General features: G+C 47.1%; 1 protein-coding gene across 1 annotated transcript in view; it reads left to right on the top strand.

Moving 5' to 3' along the window:
* Positions 1 to 4,589: 4,589 nt before the first annotated feature.
* The window catches only part of Cass4 (Cas scaffold protein family member 4), a 32,541-nt gene continuing 16,882 nt past the window's right edge, over positions 4,590 to 20,248 (top strand). Inside the window, exon 1 of the mRNA XM_090352554.1 lies at positions 4,590 to 4,832. Within this exon, the coding sequence (XP_090208680.1) occupies positions 4,797 to 4,832 (36 nt within the window). The 5' untranslated portion in view covers positions 4,590 to 4,796. The remainder of the gene's footprint in view (positions 4,833 to 20,248) is intronic.

The following is a 20,248-nucleotide window of genomic DNA, read 5'->3' on the forward strand; positions in this document are numbered from 1 at the left end:
GGGAAAATCCTGAGAGGCCAACACAGGAAAATCCAGAGGATTACGAGTCCTGGAGCTCATAGCCACCCCAGGGGTGACAGTCCACTCCATGCAGCCTAATGATGTTTGAGCATAAAGCCCTTCCGGGTGGAAGGTTTGGTCAAGATCTAGAGAGCCTAGACTTCTCAAAGGGTAAGCCTGAAAAAACCCAGCCCTGTACTGGGGAGGAGGTGGAGGGTGCATAAAGGAAGAAGCTGACTCACAGGGCATCCCCAACTCAATCTAAACTGCTTAGAGAAAGTCAAGTCAAAATTTAAAAGCTGGAACCAGAGTGTGGCCTAGTGATAGAGTGCTCGCCTAGCATGCACGAATCTCTGGGTTCTATTCCTTGGTACCATGTACACGGAAAAAGCCAGAAGTGGTGCATTGGCTCAAGTGGCAGGGTGCTAGCCTTGAGCAAAAAGTGTCCAAGGACAGTGCCCAGGCCCTGAGTTCAAGCCTCAGGACTGGTCAAAAAAAAAAAAAATTTATTTAATCGTTCTCCAATCATAGTGGCTTCAAGTGACTTGCAGAAATCAACACAAATTCCCTGTTCATGAACACACCTTGAGCCCTCAGTAATCTTCCCAGATGGCACTGTAGCGGGGAGAGGGGTAGCACCAAGAAAATGTATGAAGAATCCCCCACAATGTGAAGCAGCAGAAACTAAGCCTGTGTTGAAATGCATGAGCTTCTCAGTAAACGTCCCTGGAAGCCTGACAGGAGTGTGCAGGAAACAGCACCTGCGTTCCCACACGTGTGGGCCCAAGTCTCAGCTGATGGGCGTCACGAATCTCAGAAGACATCAGGACCCATGGTGCCCACCACCCCCACACCCCTTGCTGGGTCTGCCCTAACTTAATTCTCAGACTCTGTTCCTGTCTTCAAGCAGATTTCAAAAGCACTCATTCCCTGAAATACTCCATTCTTGCCATCTCTGTGCATGTAAGACTCGTCTGCTTTAAGACACATGCATTTAGTCAAGGCAGTCGCCACCATTCATAAACGCCACAAAAAACCCTCTAGCTTTTTTTGCGGGAGTCAGGCTTATTTCAGGGCCAAGTTCTGTTGCATTTGTGCCCTAGTTTCCCTCTTCCAGCCTAGGCTGTGTTCCTTAGAAAACAGATCATGAATTAGACAACCAGAATCTGTATCATGAATTGGAGAGCCAGCCCTCCTATTGCAGAAAAGTCATTGACAAGCTTGCCAAGGGAACCATCTGAACTGAGTTAGCGTGGCATCTCTTTCAGATTGAAACACTGGCTGTGTTTCTTTACTCTGACCTTGAGCAGATTTGTCCTTCCTTACAATTATTGTTTGGTTTTTTTTTAAGCCAGACTTGCTATGTAGACCAGGCTGGCCTTGAACTCCATCTTTCTACCTCCTCTCAAAGTCCTGGCATTACAGGTCTACACCATCACACCCGGCTTCTTTTTAACTTTTTTATTAGATAATTTCAAACATATCCAGAAGCCAACAATACAGCAGACATTGGTTGCCAAGACGTGGGGAGGAAAAGAGGGAGTACTGCTGAGGGGTTTCTATTAGGGATGATGAAAGTTCTTTGAAATTAGATTATGGTGATGGTTACACTGAACTGTACACCTTTAAAGGGTGAGTTTTATGACGGTTGAATTATATTCAAGTACTGGTGGCTTATATCTATAGTTCTATCTACCCAAAGAAGCTGAGATCTGAGGATCATGATTGGAAGCTAGCCCCTGGAAGAAAAGTTGGTGAGATTCTAATCTCTCTCTTTTTTTTTTTTTTTTGAGGGGGGGGCGGGACCTGAAATGGAACTGTGGCTCAAGTGGTAGAGCACTAGCCTTGAGCAAAAAAAGCTCAGGGACAGTGCCCAGGCCTTGAGTTCAAGCCCCAGGACCAATACAGACACACACACACACACACACACACACACACACACACACACACACACCCCATGTCTACATCACAATGAAGCCCAATGCATCCGGCACACAAGCTTTGTAACTTTCATCATAACCAACCGTGGTCTGCCTAAGCCTCTCAACTTTGCCACGTGGCTTTGAAGCTAGACATCAGCTGTATTTTATCTATAAATATTTCAGTGTATGTGTCAGGGACTTCGTAGGATCTAAGTAAGGTTTATCCATTGTGACTGACGCTTTCTGGCTTTCTTCTGCCAATTCTGTGAGGAAAACATTATCAAAGAAACCAGATTTTGCCGGGTGCTAGTGGTTTATTGCCTGTACTCCTGGCTACTCAAGAAGCTGAGATCTAAGGATCATGGTTCAAAGCCATCCAGGGCCCAAAGGAGACTCTTATCTCCAATGAACCACCAGAAAACGGGAAGTGGCACCGTGACTCAAAGTGGGAGAGCTCTAGATTTGAGCTGAAGAGCTCAGGGACAGCACCCAGGTCCAGAGTTCAAGCCCCACCACAGACAAAAAGAAAGAAGCTAGACTTGGCCAGATAAACATCCCCTCCCAGATCCTTGTCAGTAGCCGGCTTGCAAGGCTGCAGTGGGGTGACATGAGGCAATGTGTCGCATAGTTAGATCTGAACCTGGCACTGTAGACCCCCCCAGCCCCTCCAAGCAACGGTTGCACTTAAAGGTTGGTCTTCAAGCCCTGCTCAGCCCTGGTGTTCTGAGGTCTCTAGTTCTTTTTCTCAGCCCAGCCTGGGGGGGGGCAGGAAATGGGGGGAGTCATTTTCTGGTAAACATGGTCCACAGGTGGCAGAGTTGTCCACCCAGACACCAGCCTATCTCCTTTGGGCATCTCAGAGGACACAGACCCTTTCTTTCCTGTCACCAAGATAATTCAGACAAGGGTGCTCCCTTCACCCTACTTCCCTGTCCGAGTTGCGGGTTCAGCTCCACTCCACTCTGGGTTAGCAGCTGCTGCCAGTGCTAAAAGGACTTTAACCACCAGAGAAAAGGGGGACTGAGGAAGCAGAAACAAGATGTATAGCTAGTAAACACTGCTCAGACACTTGTGCAGAATCGCAACTACTAACATTTGGTGCCTAATCTAGAACCAAAATGTATTCAGCAAGTTAAGACAACCATGTTGAGCACTGTTCAGAACGCTGAGGTATCAGTGGCCCCCACACACCAGCTTCTGACTCTGTGTTGTTCATGCTGGTACTGAGGCTTGAACTCAGTGCCTGGGCATTGTCCCTTGGCTTTTTCACTCAGGGTTAGCATTATCACACTTGAGCCACAGTTCCATTTCCAGCTCTTTGATGGTGAGTTGGAGATGAGCTGGCCTGGGCTGGCTTTGCCCTGCGATCCCCAGATCTCAGCCTCTTGAGTAGCTAGGATTACAGGCCTGAGCCACTAGCACCTGGCTTAGGACTTTGGGCTTTTTAGAACAAGAAACCCGTAGATTTGTTTGTGTGCCCCTGGTGCTCTCTCCTTTCTCTGTTCTAATCTCCTCCTTCCTCCCTCCTCCCTCTTCCCTCCCAGGGGTGCTCCGTCTCCCACCCACCTGCACAGGACTGTAGCATGTGAAGGATGTCAGCATGAAGTAGCTCCCCTCAGTCAGAGGGCATTCGACAGCCTGCTGACACCTGCTGTGCACCTTCCAGCCATGCTGTGGGGACGAAATCTCAACTTCCTAAAGATCTAACCGAATAAAACAAATCTTGGGACCCAGCTGTCAGTCACATGCCAGCCCTTCACAACGTCCAGCGCTTCCATCCATGTCCACCGGGTTTCCTTATGCAGCTCAGGCTCATTTTCATCCTTTCTCTCCATCTCCTGGTGCTTGTCTGTACTGTGAAAGAGCAAGCTCCACCTCCACACTGATTCACCCCTGCAATCCATACCTTCCCTTCCCTCAGCAACTCCCCTTCCTCTGTGGGCCACCCATTTTACCACAGAGAGCTGGATCTTCTGTGGAGTCGGCACCCCCACAGCCACCCACTACCAAGGCAGCATTTTAAAGGGCAGATCGCCTGGCCAGCAAGCAGACAGCTGTTTCCCATGCTCAGTGTGTTCAGATGCTCCAGTGTGGGGCCCGGACACACAGGAAAACCGGAAGTCCGTAAGTAAATGCGTATGGTGGCAAGAAGAGAGTGGTAAGAGATGGAGCTGCTGGGCATAAAAATGTGCAGCATCTGGTCCAGCAGGTCTGTGTGTTTGAGGTGGATTGAAGGAACATTCTAGATTTGGCAAGACAGGAGGCACTGTGAGCTAGCCTGGTAACTTCAAACACAGGTTGGTTAGATTTCAGCTCTAACAAGTCTGCCTGGTTCAGTGTGTTCAGAGCCCAGGAGTGTCCCCACAGGCACAGTGGGGCTGGGTCCCTGTGTGGCGGAAGCAGATGCTAGGGAGCGGGAAGGAAGAAACGCTGACCATGGTCAGAAATTGGGCCAAGTGGCCTTATCGTGGAAAGGAGCTGGCAGTAGTTCAAGGAACAAGAATGTTCTATGCCCCTGAACCAAGCTGTTCAAAGCAGGAACTTGCACTGCAAAGCAGAAGAGGGTGGCTTTTTTTTTTTTTCTTTCTGTTGTGGTTTCTCCTAGCGAATGAGTGACAGGCTCTACTTACAGACCAGTGCAACGTCAGTCATGGAGTGAGTGTGGCCTATATCTGTTTCCCCTCCTCTCGCCCTATCATTTTACTCTTACCATGCTTTCCAGAAAGTTTGCCTGCTGGGAGAACATTCTTGACAGGCTCCCATGCGCTGTCCGATCATCCCCGGGAAGCAGCGGGAACATTCAGTGACTTGGCCATTCTGCCTCTGGCGCTGGAGAAGGAGCCAGAGAGCTGGACAAAACCATCTCCTACCAGCATGCAGGGAGCTGGCCTCAAGGATGGGGTGCCCAAGGTGAGTGGCAGGCTGGGCGTGGGGCAGCCATGGATGTGACAGGTGCTAGTGCTGGGTTTTCTAATGAAGGTTGGAGGTGGGAAGTAGCTGGACTGCAAAGCTCGCTATCAGCCAGCTGGATAGAACGGTGATCAGCTGGATAACGGGCCGCACAGCTTTGGATGTGTAGTTGGCTCCTGAAGCCAGAGGTGCATCTGCCCTGACCATCTGGGCCCTGACGATGCCCCGAGTGGCTCTTATAACCCGGCTGATTCTATCGATCTCTCTGCCTCCTGTAGAGGGCAGCGAGGGAGTCCTATGTGCTGTCTTTGTGTTACCTTGTCTTGTGTTGGAGCAAAGGCAGAAACGCTCCTTCACTCTACCCATCCGTGCCAAAACCAAAGAACGCGCTCTTTTAAACCAAAGAACGCGCTCTTCTTAGAAAGGCTCTATGATCTGGGTGCCAGGGTTCAAGCTACTCAGGAGAGTGACAGCTGAAAATTGAGGTGCAAGCCAGCCTAAGAAGGAAAGTTGGTGAGAATCTTAAAAGTCCAAAGTGGAGCTGTGGCACAAGTGGTAGAGCATTAGCCTTGAGCAAAAAAAAAAAAAAAAAAAAAAACACAAAACGCTCAGGGGACAGTGCCCAAGTCCCGAGTTCAAGGCCCAGGAATGGCCCAGAAATAAAAGAGAGGAATGGACTGGAAATGTAGCTTAGTGGTAAAGTGTCTAGTATACATGAAGCCCCAAGTTCGATTTCTCAGTACCGCACACACAGAAAAAGTGTGAAATGGCACTGTAGCTCAAGTAGTAGAGCACTAAAGAAGCTCAGGGATAGTGCCCAGACCCTGAGTTCAAGCCTATGGGGAAAGAGAAAGAGAGAGAGGGAGAGAGAGAAAGAAAGAGAGAGAGAGGGAGAGAGAGGAAGAGAGAGAGAGAGAGAAGAAAAAATGTGAGGGAGGGAAGGAAGGAAGGAAGGAAGGAAGGAAGGAAGGAAGGAAGGAAGGAAGGAAGGAAGGCCTACCCCCCCACCCAAAAGGGTCTTAAAATCAAATTAGATAAGGCTCAAAGTTAATGCTCCTTTCCCCTGATACATGCCTTGAAATTTTAAGTAGAACAGGAAAATAAAAATAGAAATGAAACCATTACCGACTAGAGAGGCTATTTACAAGAATTCAGTGGATTGTTTATTGTTGCCATAGTAATAATTCATGTCAGGGATACTCAGCTTGAAATCACACTGAGTAGCCCAACGGACTCTCCCGTCATTACATGAAAATATTCCGGCTACCTCAACTATTGGAAAAGTGAGGAAAAAGTAACTTATGACATTTCTGTGTCTCTTTCTTCCGGACCTGTCCGCTCCTGGTGCCTTATGCTATGTAAATTTAGGCTGTGTAAATTTATGAGTGTAAATTTAGGCCTAGGCACAGACTTTGTTGGTGTCTTTGTTACCAAAGCATTTGAAAACGAAAGTCAAAGTGACCAAGGAGAGTGGCGGGTTGTGCGTGGGGCAGGCATGGAGGAGACATCACACCTAAACACCAGACACTAACTGTGTCCTAAGAACAGGAATATTCTCTTGTCGAGCACTGGTGATTCACATCTGTGCCCTGAGTTCTGAGGATCAAGGTTCAAAGCCAGCCTGGGCAAGAAAATCCCCAAGAGACTTATCTGTCATTAACCAGTAATGTGTCAGAAGTAGAGGTGTGACTCAAACTTTTGAGTGAAAGCAATTAAGAGTGTAAAACCTTGAGTTCAAGGCCCAATACTAGCACCCAAAAAAAAGGTCTTATTTATGAAAATAGAATTCGTGTTTACGTGTGTGTGTGTGTGTGTGTGTGTGTGTGTGAGAGAGAGAGAGAGAGAGAGAGAAAGAGAGAGAGAGAGAGATGTCCGGGGATTAATGCAGGCTGGCCCTCACTTCCATGCACTGTTTGAGAATTTCTGAAATTTCATTCCACTTTCAGCCCCCTTTCCACCAGTTTCTCGGCTATGTGCGGGCTCTTTCCTCAGTACCTCTGGGTGCTTACAGGTGAGCTCACACGTGGCTTTCTTCACTGAGCTTGAAAACAGGGCCTTGCACACTCCCTTGGCATTTTCACTCATGGCCAGCGCTCTACCACTTGAGCCACGCACAGCACCATTTCTAGCTTTTCGGTGGTTTATTGGAGAAAAGTCCCACGGACTTTCCTATGCGGATCGCCTTCCAATCATGCTTCTCCGAGCTCAGCTTTCTGAAGAGGGAGGATCACAGACGGGAGCCACTGTGTCTTTATGGAGTTCCTGAGGAGTGAGAGGCCTAAGATCCATCATCTAAGAACACCGAAATCTTCATGTTCCAGCATCTTCCATCTCAGCTCTGTTAGAATGGTTGACGCAGGTCTCACTCCAGTTCAGATAGAGCGTTAGACCAGTCAAGCACCAATGGCTCACGTCTGTAATCCTAGCTAGTCAGGAGGCTGAGATCGGAGGATCGGAGTTCAAAGCCAGCCCAGGCTAGAAAGTCCATAAGACTCTTCTCTCTAATAAACCACCAGAAAACCACACGTGGCACTGTGGCTCAATTGGTAGAGCAGTATCCTTGAGCTGAAGAGCTCAGAGAGAGTGCCCAGGCCCAGAGTTCAAGCCCACAAAAGGGAAAAAAAAAAGAGTTAGACCAGAAAACATCAAGATTGTCAAGGCTGGCACAGAGGTGACAGTGGCCGCTGGCTGGTGTTGGCTGTTCACCTCAGATCTCTGGGTAAGAATCCTGAGTTGAAAGTGGGCAGCTACAGGTGGCACAGAGGGGACGCCTATGTGCCCTGAGGTGTAAGCAGGACATTGCAAACTGGCTGACTGTTGAGGACAGATGAGACCCATGCAGGAAGCCTGACTCCACTGGGTGCCCCCAGTGGCTCTCCTGCCTCAGCTAGCTCCCTCCCACTCCCCCACTGGGCTCTGTCTTCAGTCACACACCCTCCCTCTCCTCCCCCCCCCCCCCCGCACCTCATTTTCCTCACTTGTTCTCCACTGAACAAGGTCACCATTGTCTGGCCCTGGTGTGTTCACAGGCATTGTCTAGCTCCCTCAGCTGCTGGACAGCCTGAGCTGAGCTGGCTTATCCCACACTCTGTGCACCCAGTAGGAGCCTGGCGGGAGGGGGTGAAGGTCACATGGAGGGAAGTGGAACCCTTACAGCTCAGCCTCACCACAAGCAGGGATGCAGCTTCCTGGCTGTGGGGATTCTGGGAACAGAGATCCCCGGGGCTCAGCTCCCTAACCCCACTTGATCCCACCTCACCTGCACTCCACCTGAGAGTAAGCTCCTCCTCCCTTGATCAGAGGGTGCCTGGAAGCTTAGCCATTGTGATCAAAGTCAAGGTCACAGCGCCTGGTGGCCTCTCTTGCTGCTGTCCCACCTGCTGGCAGCATCACAAAGTTCACTCTCCTGGGATGGCTCACACCCATAATCTTAGCTAGAGCTGGGGACCATGATTCAAAGCCAGCCCAGACAGGAAAGTCAATAAGACTCTTACCTCCAATTAACCATTCAGAAAAATCTGGAAATGGCTTTGTGGCTCAAGTGGTAGAGTACTAGCCTTGAGCAGAAGCAGCTCAGGAATAGTGTCTAGGCCCTGAGTTCAAGCCCTGAGACCAAAAAAGAAAAGAAAAAATCTCACTCTCTCAAAAGGCAAAACACACCCCCCCCCCACAGCACTCGACTTGAAAATACAACTGATGACTATCACCCAGTGTTCAGCCTTTCACCCCCCCACCCCGAGCTCACCAGCTCTGGGAACTCAGGATGACACACACAGAGCTGGCATTGCAGAGGAGACCATGACCGACAGCGGGCAAGTGCACAGACTTGGTGATGCCCAGTGATGCTTGACATAAAGAAACGACGCCATGGACATGTCAGGCCATCCTCAACATGCGATGATTGGAAGAGCTTTCCAGGCAGAGGGAGAGACAGGTGCTAAGGCCCTGTGGCGGGAATGAGTTCATCAAAAGGCCAAGGTGGCGGGAGCGGAGTAAATGAGGGGAAGGAGTCGTGGGCCACACAACACCCAGCCAGCCTGCAGGCAAGGCTTTTAGTTGCAGAGGAAAAGGGGGGGGAAAGGCAGAAATCTCAGTCCAATTAATACCTGGATGCTAAGCACAGACTGCTTAATGTGAAAGGACAGTGCCAGGAGTGAGATGGAAAAGTGAAGGGCAAAATTCATTCCGCATTGTAAAAATAAAACAGCACCCTTTTGGTGTTTAAGACTTGCAGTCGGAGCAGAGGGAAGAGTAAATCAAAGTGTGAGTTGCAGCTTTTGTTTAACCGGGCATGCTAAGTCCCGCATAGAAGACAGCGTACACTCCTTTTCTTAATGCCAGTAGTGGGATTGGAACTCAGGATCCCATGCGCTCGGGAACTGGATCCCTAGGCCTGGCGCTCTACCACTGGAGCCACACTCCAGCCTGGCTTTCCTCAGTTAATTGGAGAGGAAACTGCACAGTCATTTCTCCCCAGGTTGGCTTTGAACCACGGTCTCTGGATCTCAGAATCCCGAGTAATTAGCGTTATAGACATGGCCTTCTGTCTGAGCATCCAAACAATGTACTCGTCTTATTTATTCAACGAACACTGAGTGTCTTCTCTGTGCTCAACACGATTCTGAATGCCACCAAAAGATGCCTGGCTTCTTTCTCAATATCTAACAACTCCTCCGTGCTATAACTTTTAAAAATCCATTACACCATTGCTATTCCCTGCTCACTGGCTTTTCTTCTCTGAGTGTTTCATTTCCTCTAGAGCACACTTTAAATGTTGGGAGAGGGGAGGCCTCATAAGAATGCCACGTTGACCCCCATAAGCAACTTCCAACTTCAGGGTCCACTTGATCGTGAGATGGCGCCATCATGGTCTTGGAATTCGGATGACTAAGGCAGGAAGTGACAAGAGCCTGGAGGGGAAGTAATTTAGAAAAGGAAGAAGGTGGAGACTGGCCAGAATGGTGGCGCTCAGGGAGATTACTCTCCTACAAGGTTTGGACAAAGGGGAACTGGCTTTTCTGGAGGAACGGGCTCCCACCATGAGTGGCTATGAGGTATCTGCTTGTAGGGGAGAGGCGGCTTGCACATACACCCACGAGAAGCAGAGTGATGCCAAGAGGCAGAGCGTCGCCAGGGCGGGGTAGGGCCAGGGTGTCTGTGTTACACAAGAGCTGCTGCAATTATTCCCAGGAGTATGTCTATGCACAGGAGTCTGTGGAAGTCAAGTCTTGTTCCTCTTCTCTGAGGTCCTGCCTGCCCTGGGGATGGAGCTTGGCCTGCTGGTAGTTGTGCACCTACTCTTTCTTGTTGGCTGGGATGCTGGTCTTTTGGAAGCAGTCAAGAAAGGAAAGTGTGCAGTAGCTTCCCTCTCCCTGGGAGTCGGCTGCCCCCGATGTAACAAGAGAAAAGCACTTTGCAGAATATGTGCTTTGAGTTCAGCATTTAAACAAGCAGAATAAAAACAGAAGGGGCTGGGAGTTTGGCCTAGTGGTGGAGTGCTTGCCTAGCATGCACGAAGACCCGGGTTCGATTCCTTGGTACCACATACATAGAAAAAAAGCCGGAAGTGGTGCTGAGGCTCAAGTGGTAGAGCTCTAGCCTTGAGAAAAGTCTAAGGACAGTGCTCAGGACCTGAGTTCAAGCCCCACAACTGGCAAAAAAAAAAAAAAAAAAACAGAAGTCAGTGACTGATAGCAGATATTGTGGGGAACTCCTCCATTCCTCCTCTCCCTGAGAAGAAGGGGCCAGCAGCTTCTCAAATCCAATAGATTAGAAACCTGAGCCATCTGGTAGCCTCCTCTGAACCAAGGAGAAAACGAGAGACTGGGCTCGGTTGATCTATGGCCTCTTCTTGACAACAGAACTATTACATCTAAGGACATCCACACCACCAGAAGAGAAGAAAAGCTTGAATTACAGTGATGCCTTTTCTGCCTCATTCCTCTACAACCCGCAATCTAAGAAAAACAGAGAAGTCATTGGCCCGGCCCCATGCCCACTCACTGCTTGAATTCTTGGTTGGTCAAATGGACCCTAACTAGATGGCTTTACCTGTGACAGTCACATGGAGCTTCATATACACACGTGTGTATAAATTATATATGTCAGTTACATGTTAAATATATAACCTCTACATGTAACTTGATGTTTATTAGATAAACTAAAACTAGATCGTTGAATCTATAATTTCATAGGTCATCTTTCTCTCACTTATTTTTGAATGAACTCATCAGTCTGTGAGGACAATGCATCTTGATCAGTACCACTCACTCCCTACCCTCTCCCCATCTCTCCCGACCTTGCCCATCCCCTCAAGTTGCCTCTTTCCATTTTCACATGTGCACACTGAATATAATAGCTGTATTCACCCACCCTGTCTCCATTTCCATGACCTCGCCTACCTCTGACACAACACATCTCCAATTCCTGTTGAGGTTAATCGATGGAATCTACCCTTGCACATACCATTCTTCCGTCAGGTTGTTGTTGTGCAAATACACAAACCTTGTATGTGTCTTCCTATATGTTTCTGGTTTAGATCTAACTTCTATATACAAGAAAAAGACATGTGCCTTTGTCTCTCTGAACTTGACTTACTTCACTTACATATTTTTATTCCCTGCAAATGACCTAAAACTGTTCTTGCTGATGTGTGAGTAAAATTCCATTGTGTATAACATTTTCTTCATCTACTCACCCCTGTAGGGCATCTGGGCTGACTGCATAACTGGGCTATTGTGAATAGTGCAGCAATGAACATGGGTGTGCAAGTGTCTTTCTTGTATTCCTAAACATTTCTTCAGATAGTTGTATGCCTTTTCTCTTTTTGAGATGGAGTCTTGCTATGTTGCTCAGGCTGGCCTCAATCCTCCTGCCTCAGCCTCCCAAATAGCTTGGCTTCCAGACATATACCACAGGACTTGGCTTGTATGTGGCAGGGTTGTTTTGGTTCTGTTTTACTAGTTCACTTTTAGCTATGAGAAGAAGCATACAATTTCCTTTCAAAGAAAGAAAAAGAGAAAGGAAAAACACTTCCATATTAGTTTCTGGTAAACCCCCCTCCCCTGGCTTTCATGACTAAGAGGTAGGAAGAAGGAAGTCAGGCAGGCATGAGTGACACTACCATCTTGAAGGTGAAGCAAGGCCCTGAACTGTCCTTGGTTACTCGCCTCCCCCCACCACACACACACACACACTCTGTGTGGAGTCCATTACAAGCTGGGACAGAATCCTCTTCCACTTGCCTTGACCCAGGATACCTCCCAAATACTCAGTTTCTCAAAGGAAATGTCTTGATTTTTTCTCTTCAATGCCAGTCATGGAGTGTGACCTCAGGGCCTGGGTTCTGTCCCTGGGCTTTTGTGCTCAAGGCTGGTAGTTGAGCCTCAGCTCCATTTCTGACTTTTTGGTGGTTAATTGGAGTAAGAATCTCCTGGACTCTCCTGCCTGGGCTAGCTTTGACCTGTGATCCTCAGATCTCGATCTCCTGAGTAGCTAGGATTATAGGCCTGAGCTACCACCACTCAGCTCCAAACCAAGTATCTTAACTCAAGGGCACAGCTAGCAAGAAGGAACTTAAGAAGTGGGCAAGACAGACAGGGGGAAATGTTCCACTGGTCCCTAGTCCTGGAATTTCTTTCTGATCACAGCCTGGTTGGCAGATACAACCTAATCTACTCACAGAAGTCCCTGCCATGTGTGGCTTCCTGGTGGCTCAAAGACGGGAGGACCAGGGCTTACTGTTACCACAGAGAAACCAGAAAAAGCCTGCATACTCACACAACAGGCCATCCAAGGACACTGGTAGAAAAACAGAACAAAAAGAAACCCCGCTAGGTAGGTGTTTATTTAATTTGTACCCATTGTGGTGCTTGAACTCAGGGCCTGAGTGCTCCCTGAGCATTATTGCTCAAGGATGGTGTTGTACTGCTTGAGCCATGCATCTACTTCTAGCTTTTTGGTGGCTAATTGGTCATGGACTTTTCTGTCCAAGATGGCTATGACCTGTGATCGTCAGATCTCAACCTCCTGAGTAGTTAGGTTCACAGACGTGAGCCACTGGCTCCCGGATTGCCCTGCTCTTTAAGCTTCCCTTTATTTCCCCATCCCCATCATTGCCAAGTTCACTAGGTCTCTGCACGCCTTTGACCCTGTTCCTCTGGGTCAATCGTGGCATGGTTTATTTGTATCCAGAAGAAGGAGAGGGGGCTGAGGGGACCTTTGTCACCACCAGATCCCGGCTGTGGGTTTCAGCCCTAGAGACTGGCAGGAACAGCTGCTGTTCCAGCACTGGCTTTGCTGAGCCCAGGTCTCCCATCCGAGCTGCACAAATCAGTTGGGGTGGTGGTGAAGGTGCAGGTTCCCACCTGCATTTGCTAGGCCTGGAGAGTATTGCTTTAAGGACGCAGAGGAAGGTGAGTGACTCTGCCTTTGCTGTTCCAGTAGTCTCCAAGTTGTCATTTCCAACTGCCTTCTGGGCCTTAAGGAAATAACTGACCAAGCACCGTGTCATTGGAAACGGAAGTGGTGTCATGTGCTGGGATTTGAAGCCAAAAAAGAACACATGGGCTGTGTGTGTGTGTGTGTGTGTGTGTGTGTGTGCGTGCGTGTGCGTGCATGTGTGCACGCACATGCATGCACACAACTACTGGGGCCTCACACTTTTTTATATCTTTTTTTTTTTGCCAGTCCTGGGCTTGAGCTCAGGGCCTGAGCACTGTCCTTGGACTTTCTCAAGGCTAGAGCTCTACCACTTGAGCCTCAGCATCACTTCTGGCTTTTTTCTATGTATGTGGTACCAAGGAATTGAACCTGGGTCTTTGTGCATGCTAGGCAAGCACTCTACCACTAGGCCAAACTTCCAGCCCTCTTTCATATCTTTTTCACTCAAGGCTGGCACTCCATCACTTGAGCCACAGCTCCATTTCTAGTCTTTTGTTGGTTAATTGGAGATAACATGTCTCCCAGGCTTTTCTGCCCACCATTTTCAGATCTCAGCCTCCTGTAGCTAGGATTACGGCATGAACTATCAGTGCCTTGACTTCCTTTTACTCATTCTGAAAGCTTCAAATTACTTTACACTTAAACATAATTGAGCAAAGGGAGTTTGAATATCATACTTTCAGATAAACAGCTTCAGGCATTTTCTGGACAGGAAGCCATAAATTCAAGATTTTTCAATGTGTTCAATAAAAGAAAACTAAAGCAAAAACTAAGTTAGTTTCCTATTTATATGATCAATTTGGCAAATTGGTATTTATTAAGTACACACACACACACACACACACACACACGCACACACACACACACGCACACACACACCACAGAGATGTTTCCCTTCAGTATCACTCCTTCAGCTACTTTACAAAGCTTTTTGAAAAACAGTTCCAAGAAAAACAGTACTCTCCACCCCCATCTCATCTTGGCCCAGGGAAGTTGTCTGCTTGTCACCTCATTTATTCTTATTTGTCACCTCATTTAAAAGTCTTCATCATTATTGCTGAGCAGAGGTAGAAGGCTGAAGCAAAACAGGAGGGAGGGAGCTTTATTACTCTGTCTGACCATCCATCTGTAATCTGTCCATCTATCCTGCTGGGTCTCCATTAGCCTGGCAGGTCCCAAGGAAACAACTGAAAATGTTTCAGTCTCAGGCCATCGAGTGAAGAAACATCCAAACATTTTGCTGACTCTCAATTCCCTCCAGATTCCTGGCATTTTACTTTCAGTGTCAACGTTGTTCGTGACAGGAGACTGCAACTCAAGCAAGATGGAAACAAATCCAAGCGGGGAACCAGCTTCCTTCTCGCACAGCTGTATCAGAGGGAGGTCCTTTGACAGGAGGGAAGGAAGAAGGAGCAGAGAGACAGGAATCAGATGGGGCAGGAGGGCAGGTGCACTGCTTGTCTGATGGTCCCTTCCAGTAGACATTTGCTCTAACCGTGGCCAGAAGGGAGGAGCGCAAGCATGTGGCCCCTCTGTAGGGCACTGCAGGTCCCACCCAGGCTGCTTGCTCTCCTGCCTCTTTCTTCTGTACTATCAGCTCTGGCTGTGGACCTTCTGTGGAAGGCCTCCCACCTGCCAGCTACTCACCATCCAACCTCTGGCCAAAGGAGGAAGGGGAGGGAAGGAGGAAGGGAGAGAAGGAGGGACAAGCTCAGTGATGCTCCATAATTGTGCAGAGACTCAGTCCATGCCTCTAGGTCTTACCTTGGCCAGACTGAGCTGGGACACTATTCCAGTCCAGATCTGTTTCCTTCTATTTATTTTTTTTACATTTTTAAGCTATCTTTAAATAGTTCTGGAAAGGTGCCATTTAACAAAGCAGTTTATATACACAATGCATCTTTTTTAAATATTTTTATTGTAATTAATAAAAGGGTTATATGATATTTGCCAGATAGAAGGTGCATTAATTCACATACATTGATACCCTTTCACATGTCTTGGTCCCCATTACCTTCCCCTCCTCCCTAACCCCCATCTTGGTTTTCCCCCCTTCCCCAAATAACCAAATACAAATATATCCAATATATCAGATAACAAAGTGAGATACTGTAACAATATGAGATAACCAAGGGATAGCAAAGGAGATGAGAGATAACATAGTACATTAAGGACAACAATCATTCATTATATGGCTTTTGTTTCAATATCCTAGAGGTCCTTTCAATTAGCTTCATACTATATGGCCTTATGTATCAAGGTTTTGCTCTATTGCAAATCTCTGCTAGGAGAGCCCAAGGTTTCTACTGATTATGACAAATGAGGGAAACCATTGAGCCTAAGTTCCTTTGAGTCTGGCTTACTTCACTTAATATGATTTTTTCTAAGTCTTTTCATTTCCTAACAAATGGGGCGATGTCATTTTTTCTGACAGCAGCATAGAATTCCATTGTGTACAAATACCACAACTTGTTGATCCACTCATCAACTGAGGGACATCTAGGTTGGTTCCATATCTTTGCTATGGTGAATAATGCTGCAATAAACATTGTTGTGCTAGTGGATTTAGTATGCCCTAGTTTCTGGATGGTTGGGTAAATGCCAAGTAGTGGAATTGCTGGGTCATAGGGAAGCTCTATGTTTAGCCTTTTAAAGAAAATAAAGTACCTAGGAATTACCTTAACTAAGAATGTAAAGGACCTTTTCGATGAAAACTTTAAAACCCTGAAAAAGGAAATTAAAGCAGAACTAAGGAAATGGAAAAACCTCCCATGCTCCTGGATTGGAAGAATCTACATCGTGAAAATGACAATCTTGCCAAGGGCTATCTACAAATTCAACGCAATACCCATCAATATCCCAATGTCATTCTTTAAAGAAATAGAAGAGGCAATCCAAAATTTTATATGGAATACTAAAAGACCCCGTATAGCAAAAACACTTCTTAGCAGAAAGAACAGTGCAGGAGAAATTTCAATACCAAACTTTAGACTCTATAATTATCAAAACAGCTTGGTACTGGCACAAGAACAGGCCTGAAGACCAATGCAATAGAACTGAGGACCCAGATATTAAACCACAGACCTAGGGCCACCTAATCTTTGACAAGGGAGCCAAAAACATAGAATGGAAGAAAGAGAGCCTCTTCAACAAGTGGTGCTGGCAGAACTGGTTAAGCACCTGCAGAAAACTAAAGCTGGATCCTTCTTTGTCACCTTGCACTAGAATTAACTCCAAATGGATCAAAGACCTGGAGGTAAAAGCTGACACACTGAAAACTTTACAAGAAGGAATAGGAGATACACTAGGCCTCCTTGGCACAGGTCGAAACTTTCTTAATAAGGACCAAGAATCACAACAAATCAGAGAAAGGCTGGATAAGTGGGGCTGCATTAAACTGCAGAGCTTTTGTATGGCAACTGACATAGCTAGTAAATTAATTAGGAAGCCTACAGAGTGGGAGAAGATCTTCACCAACCATACAACGGACAAAGGCCTCATATCTAAAATATATCAACAGCTCAAAAAATTGAATCACTCCAAAACTAATCTCCAAAGTAACAACCATCCCATTAAAAAATGGGCCAAAGACTTAAAGAGAGTCTTCTCTGAAGAAGAAACAAAAATGGTCTATAGACACATGAAGAAATGCTCAACATCTCTGGTCATAAAAGAAATGCAAATCAAAACAACGCTAAGATTCCACCTCACTCCAGTTAGAATGGCCAGGTTCAGGAAAACTAATAACAACAGATGCTGGAGGGGATGTGGCCAGGAGGAATCACTACTACACTGTTGGTGGGAGTGCAAACTTGTTCAACCACTATGGAAAGCAGTACACAATGCATCTTGAACAGTGACTCAACTCCCTTCAACGTTCTCACACCCCTTCCCTTACTTTTCTTAATTTTGTGGTAAAAGCAATGAATTTTTGACTGCATTCTCAGCACACCCTCCACGTCCCATTTCATTCATCCACCTGTCTCCATTCATAAGGAAACAGACTTAAAAAAATATTAAATTAAGCAAAGTAAGTCCAACTTAGAAAACATAGGTTGCATAGTTTCCCTCATTTGCAGTAGACAGAATGGGCCTATACATTTACAAATAAATACATTGGGTGGTATGCAACTGGTTACAAATGAATTAACTGAACCTCCAATAGTGTAATCTTTTAGAAAGACTAGGTCAAAGCCCAACAAATTAGATCTGTTTAGGAGTCTCTGTGGGACCTGACTGGGACTCGTTCACTTTAACAGATCCATGAGGGCATGGTGTGTGTGTGTGTGTGTGTGTGTGTGTGTGTGTGTGTGTGTGTGTGTGTGTGTGTGTGGTAAATCTGTGAGGCTATCTTGGGTGGGGCGGGGCTTTCATTTGCCACTGTTTTCAAATGCAAAAAGAAAAAAAGGAGTAATGGAAGGGTTAACATGGTAACATTGTCCCGAAAAGAAATGTATTCTTTACCTGAATCATGTAACTATGACCTCTCTGTACGTCACCTTTATAATAATAATAATTTTTAATGAAAAAAAAACCATAGCACATGGAACAGAGACAGCCTCATTCTGTGGCCTGGCTGTGGTTCTAAAACCACCACACACGGTTGGGGGAGGGGACTGTAAACTGGTGACTCCTTCCCAGTTATCTTTGAAGCTATGGCTACTTGACAATACTTTTACCCCTCTCCTCTCTCCAGAGGACTTGTGTCACATGATGCTCATTGCTTTACCCTCCTCTTCCTCTTCCTCTCCCTTCCTTCCTCCCTTTTTCTTCCCTTTTCAGAGAATGTGAGTGGGAGAAGTGGAGGTGAGGGGATTTTTCCTATGCTCTTGGAAATTTCTCTCTCTCTCACACACACATACACACACACACACACACACACACACACACACACACACACATCACGTGCTACCTACACAATGATGGACAATAAACACTAGCCAACAGACAAGACCATTCCCTCTGCTTTGATCTTCTTTTACATAATCTTCATTTATATAATGTGAACTATTTCCAAAGCACATTCAAGGGGAAAACTTGTCTGCCTGTAAAGGTGATCCGAGCTGGGTGCTGGTGGCTTACCCCTGTCACCCTAACCACCCAAGAGGCTGAGATCTGAGGACTGAAGTCTGAAGCCAGCCCAGGTAGGGAAGTCTGCGAGACTCCTATCTCCAATTAACCACCAAAAATCCAGATGTGGAGCTGTGGCTCAAGTGATAGAGTGCTAGCTTTCAGTAGAAGAAGCTCAGAGATAGTGCCCAGGTCCTGAGTTCAAGTCCCAGTACTATCACAAAAAGAGGGGAAGGGAAGGGAAGGGAGGGAAGGAGAGGGAAGAAAAGTGATCAGAAAACTTTCTCCACCCAGAGCTCACTCCAGATGTAGTGGTCTAAGCTCAACTACCTCCTAAAGACGCACAGCAGAGTCCAGTGACCTTAGTATACATTTCCTTCATGGATGGAAACACAATCTCAGCTATCCACAGTTCCCAAGCATTAAAGGACTCATAACACTGATTAAAAAATCAAGAATGGTTTCTGTGTAAGTAATCTCTTGTGGCCCTCAAAGACATAGGAACAAGTCTGTCACCTTTTCCCCCCAAAAGAAGAAGTCTTGAAAATAAGACACAGTCCCTGTAAGAAGAAAGCCTAGAAGCTGAAGACAAATGTGTCCCAAAGTCTGTGTCAAAAGTTTGTGTCTTTGTACAGAGCTGGGGTCAGAGGTCGCCTGACACCCGGGGTTCCTGGCGTGTCTCCCACTCCTTCCCTGTCTGGGCATCCAGCAGTGTCCTTTCAGTGTGCCTGGCCCCCCAGGCAGCTGGCGATGTCCCGAATGGGAACTGTCCCACCAGCTTCCCGATTCCTTCGCTGCTAACTTGTTCCCTATGTTCAAAGCACAAGAGTTTGGGGCAGAAGAGGAAGGTGACAGATGACCCAAGGCAGAAGCAGGATTGAGTCCTGATGCCTTCCCAGCCTTGTTTGGGGAAAGATGAAAGTTAAGCAGGATGTGGGGAGAGCCCTCTCCTTACAGGGGCCTGCGTGGGGGCAGAAAGGCCTGGTCCCTGACCTAGTGACTTTTTACATGGCAAGGGAAGCTCAGTGTTGCATGCTAGACAATGCTCAGCTTGGCCCGCTTAGTGTTATTTTATTTATTCATTTTCACGTTTGGCTCTTCAGGAAAGCAAGTGGCATTCTTTTGTTTGTTTTGCTTTGCTTTGGTTTTGTCCCAGTCCTGGGCCTTGAACTCAGGACCTCAGCACTGTCCTTGAGCTTTCTCCTCAAGGCTAGCATTCTACCACTTGAGCCACAGCACCACTTCTGACTTTTTTCTATGGATGTGGTACTGAGGAATCAAACCCCGGTCTCCATGCATGCTAGGCGAGCACTCAACCAAGTGGCAATCTTAAGGGTGGAAGTGTAGCTCAGTGGGAAAGCACCTGCTTAGCAAGCAGGAAGCCCTGAATTTAAGTCCCAGTCTCATCATACAAAAATAAATAGGGCTGGGAGCATGGCCTAGTAATAGAGTGCTAGCCTACCATGTCCGAAGCCCTGGGTTCAATTCCTTGGTACCACATACACAGAAAAACCAGAAGTCGTGCTGTGGCTCAAGTAGTAGAGCACTGGCCTTGAGAAAGCCCCAAGGACAGTGCTCAGGTCCTGAGTTCAAGCACTGGGACTGGCAAAAAAAAAAAAAAAAATCAACGCCCAGACCCATTCATGGCTCTCCAGGCAGGGCCCTGCTTTTCAGTTCCTCCAACTCCCTCTTCTCCACACACGCCCCTTCACCCCCCACTGGTCCAGCCTCCACACATTTCTCTTCCCATGCCCGGGGACCTTCCCACACTCCGCCTTACCCCGACATGGAAATTTCCAGGGCCACTTTCTCAGGGAAACTTTCCTAAGCCCTTCCTACCACAACTTCCCGACCCACAGCTTCCCACGAGTTCCTGTATTTTCTTTCCATCACACTCAAGTTTT

The sequence above is a fragment of the Megascapheus bottae genome, chromosome 18 (assembly GCF_031878675.1).
Source record: "Megascapheus bottae isolate mThoBot1 chromosome 18, mThoBot2.hap1, whole genome shotgun sequence".
In the NCBI taxonomy this organism is placed as follows: Eukaryota; Metazoa; Chordata; class Mammalia; order Rodentia; family Geomyidae; genus Megascapheus; species Megascapheus bottae.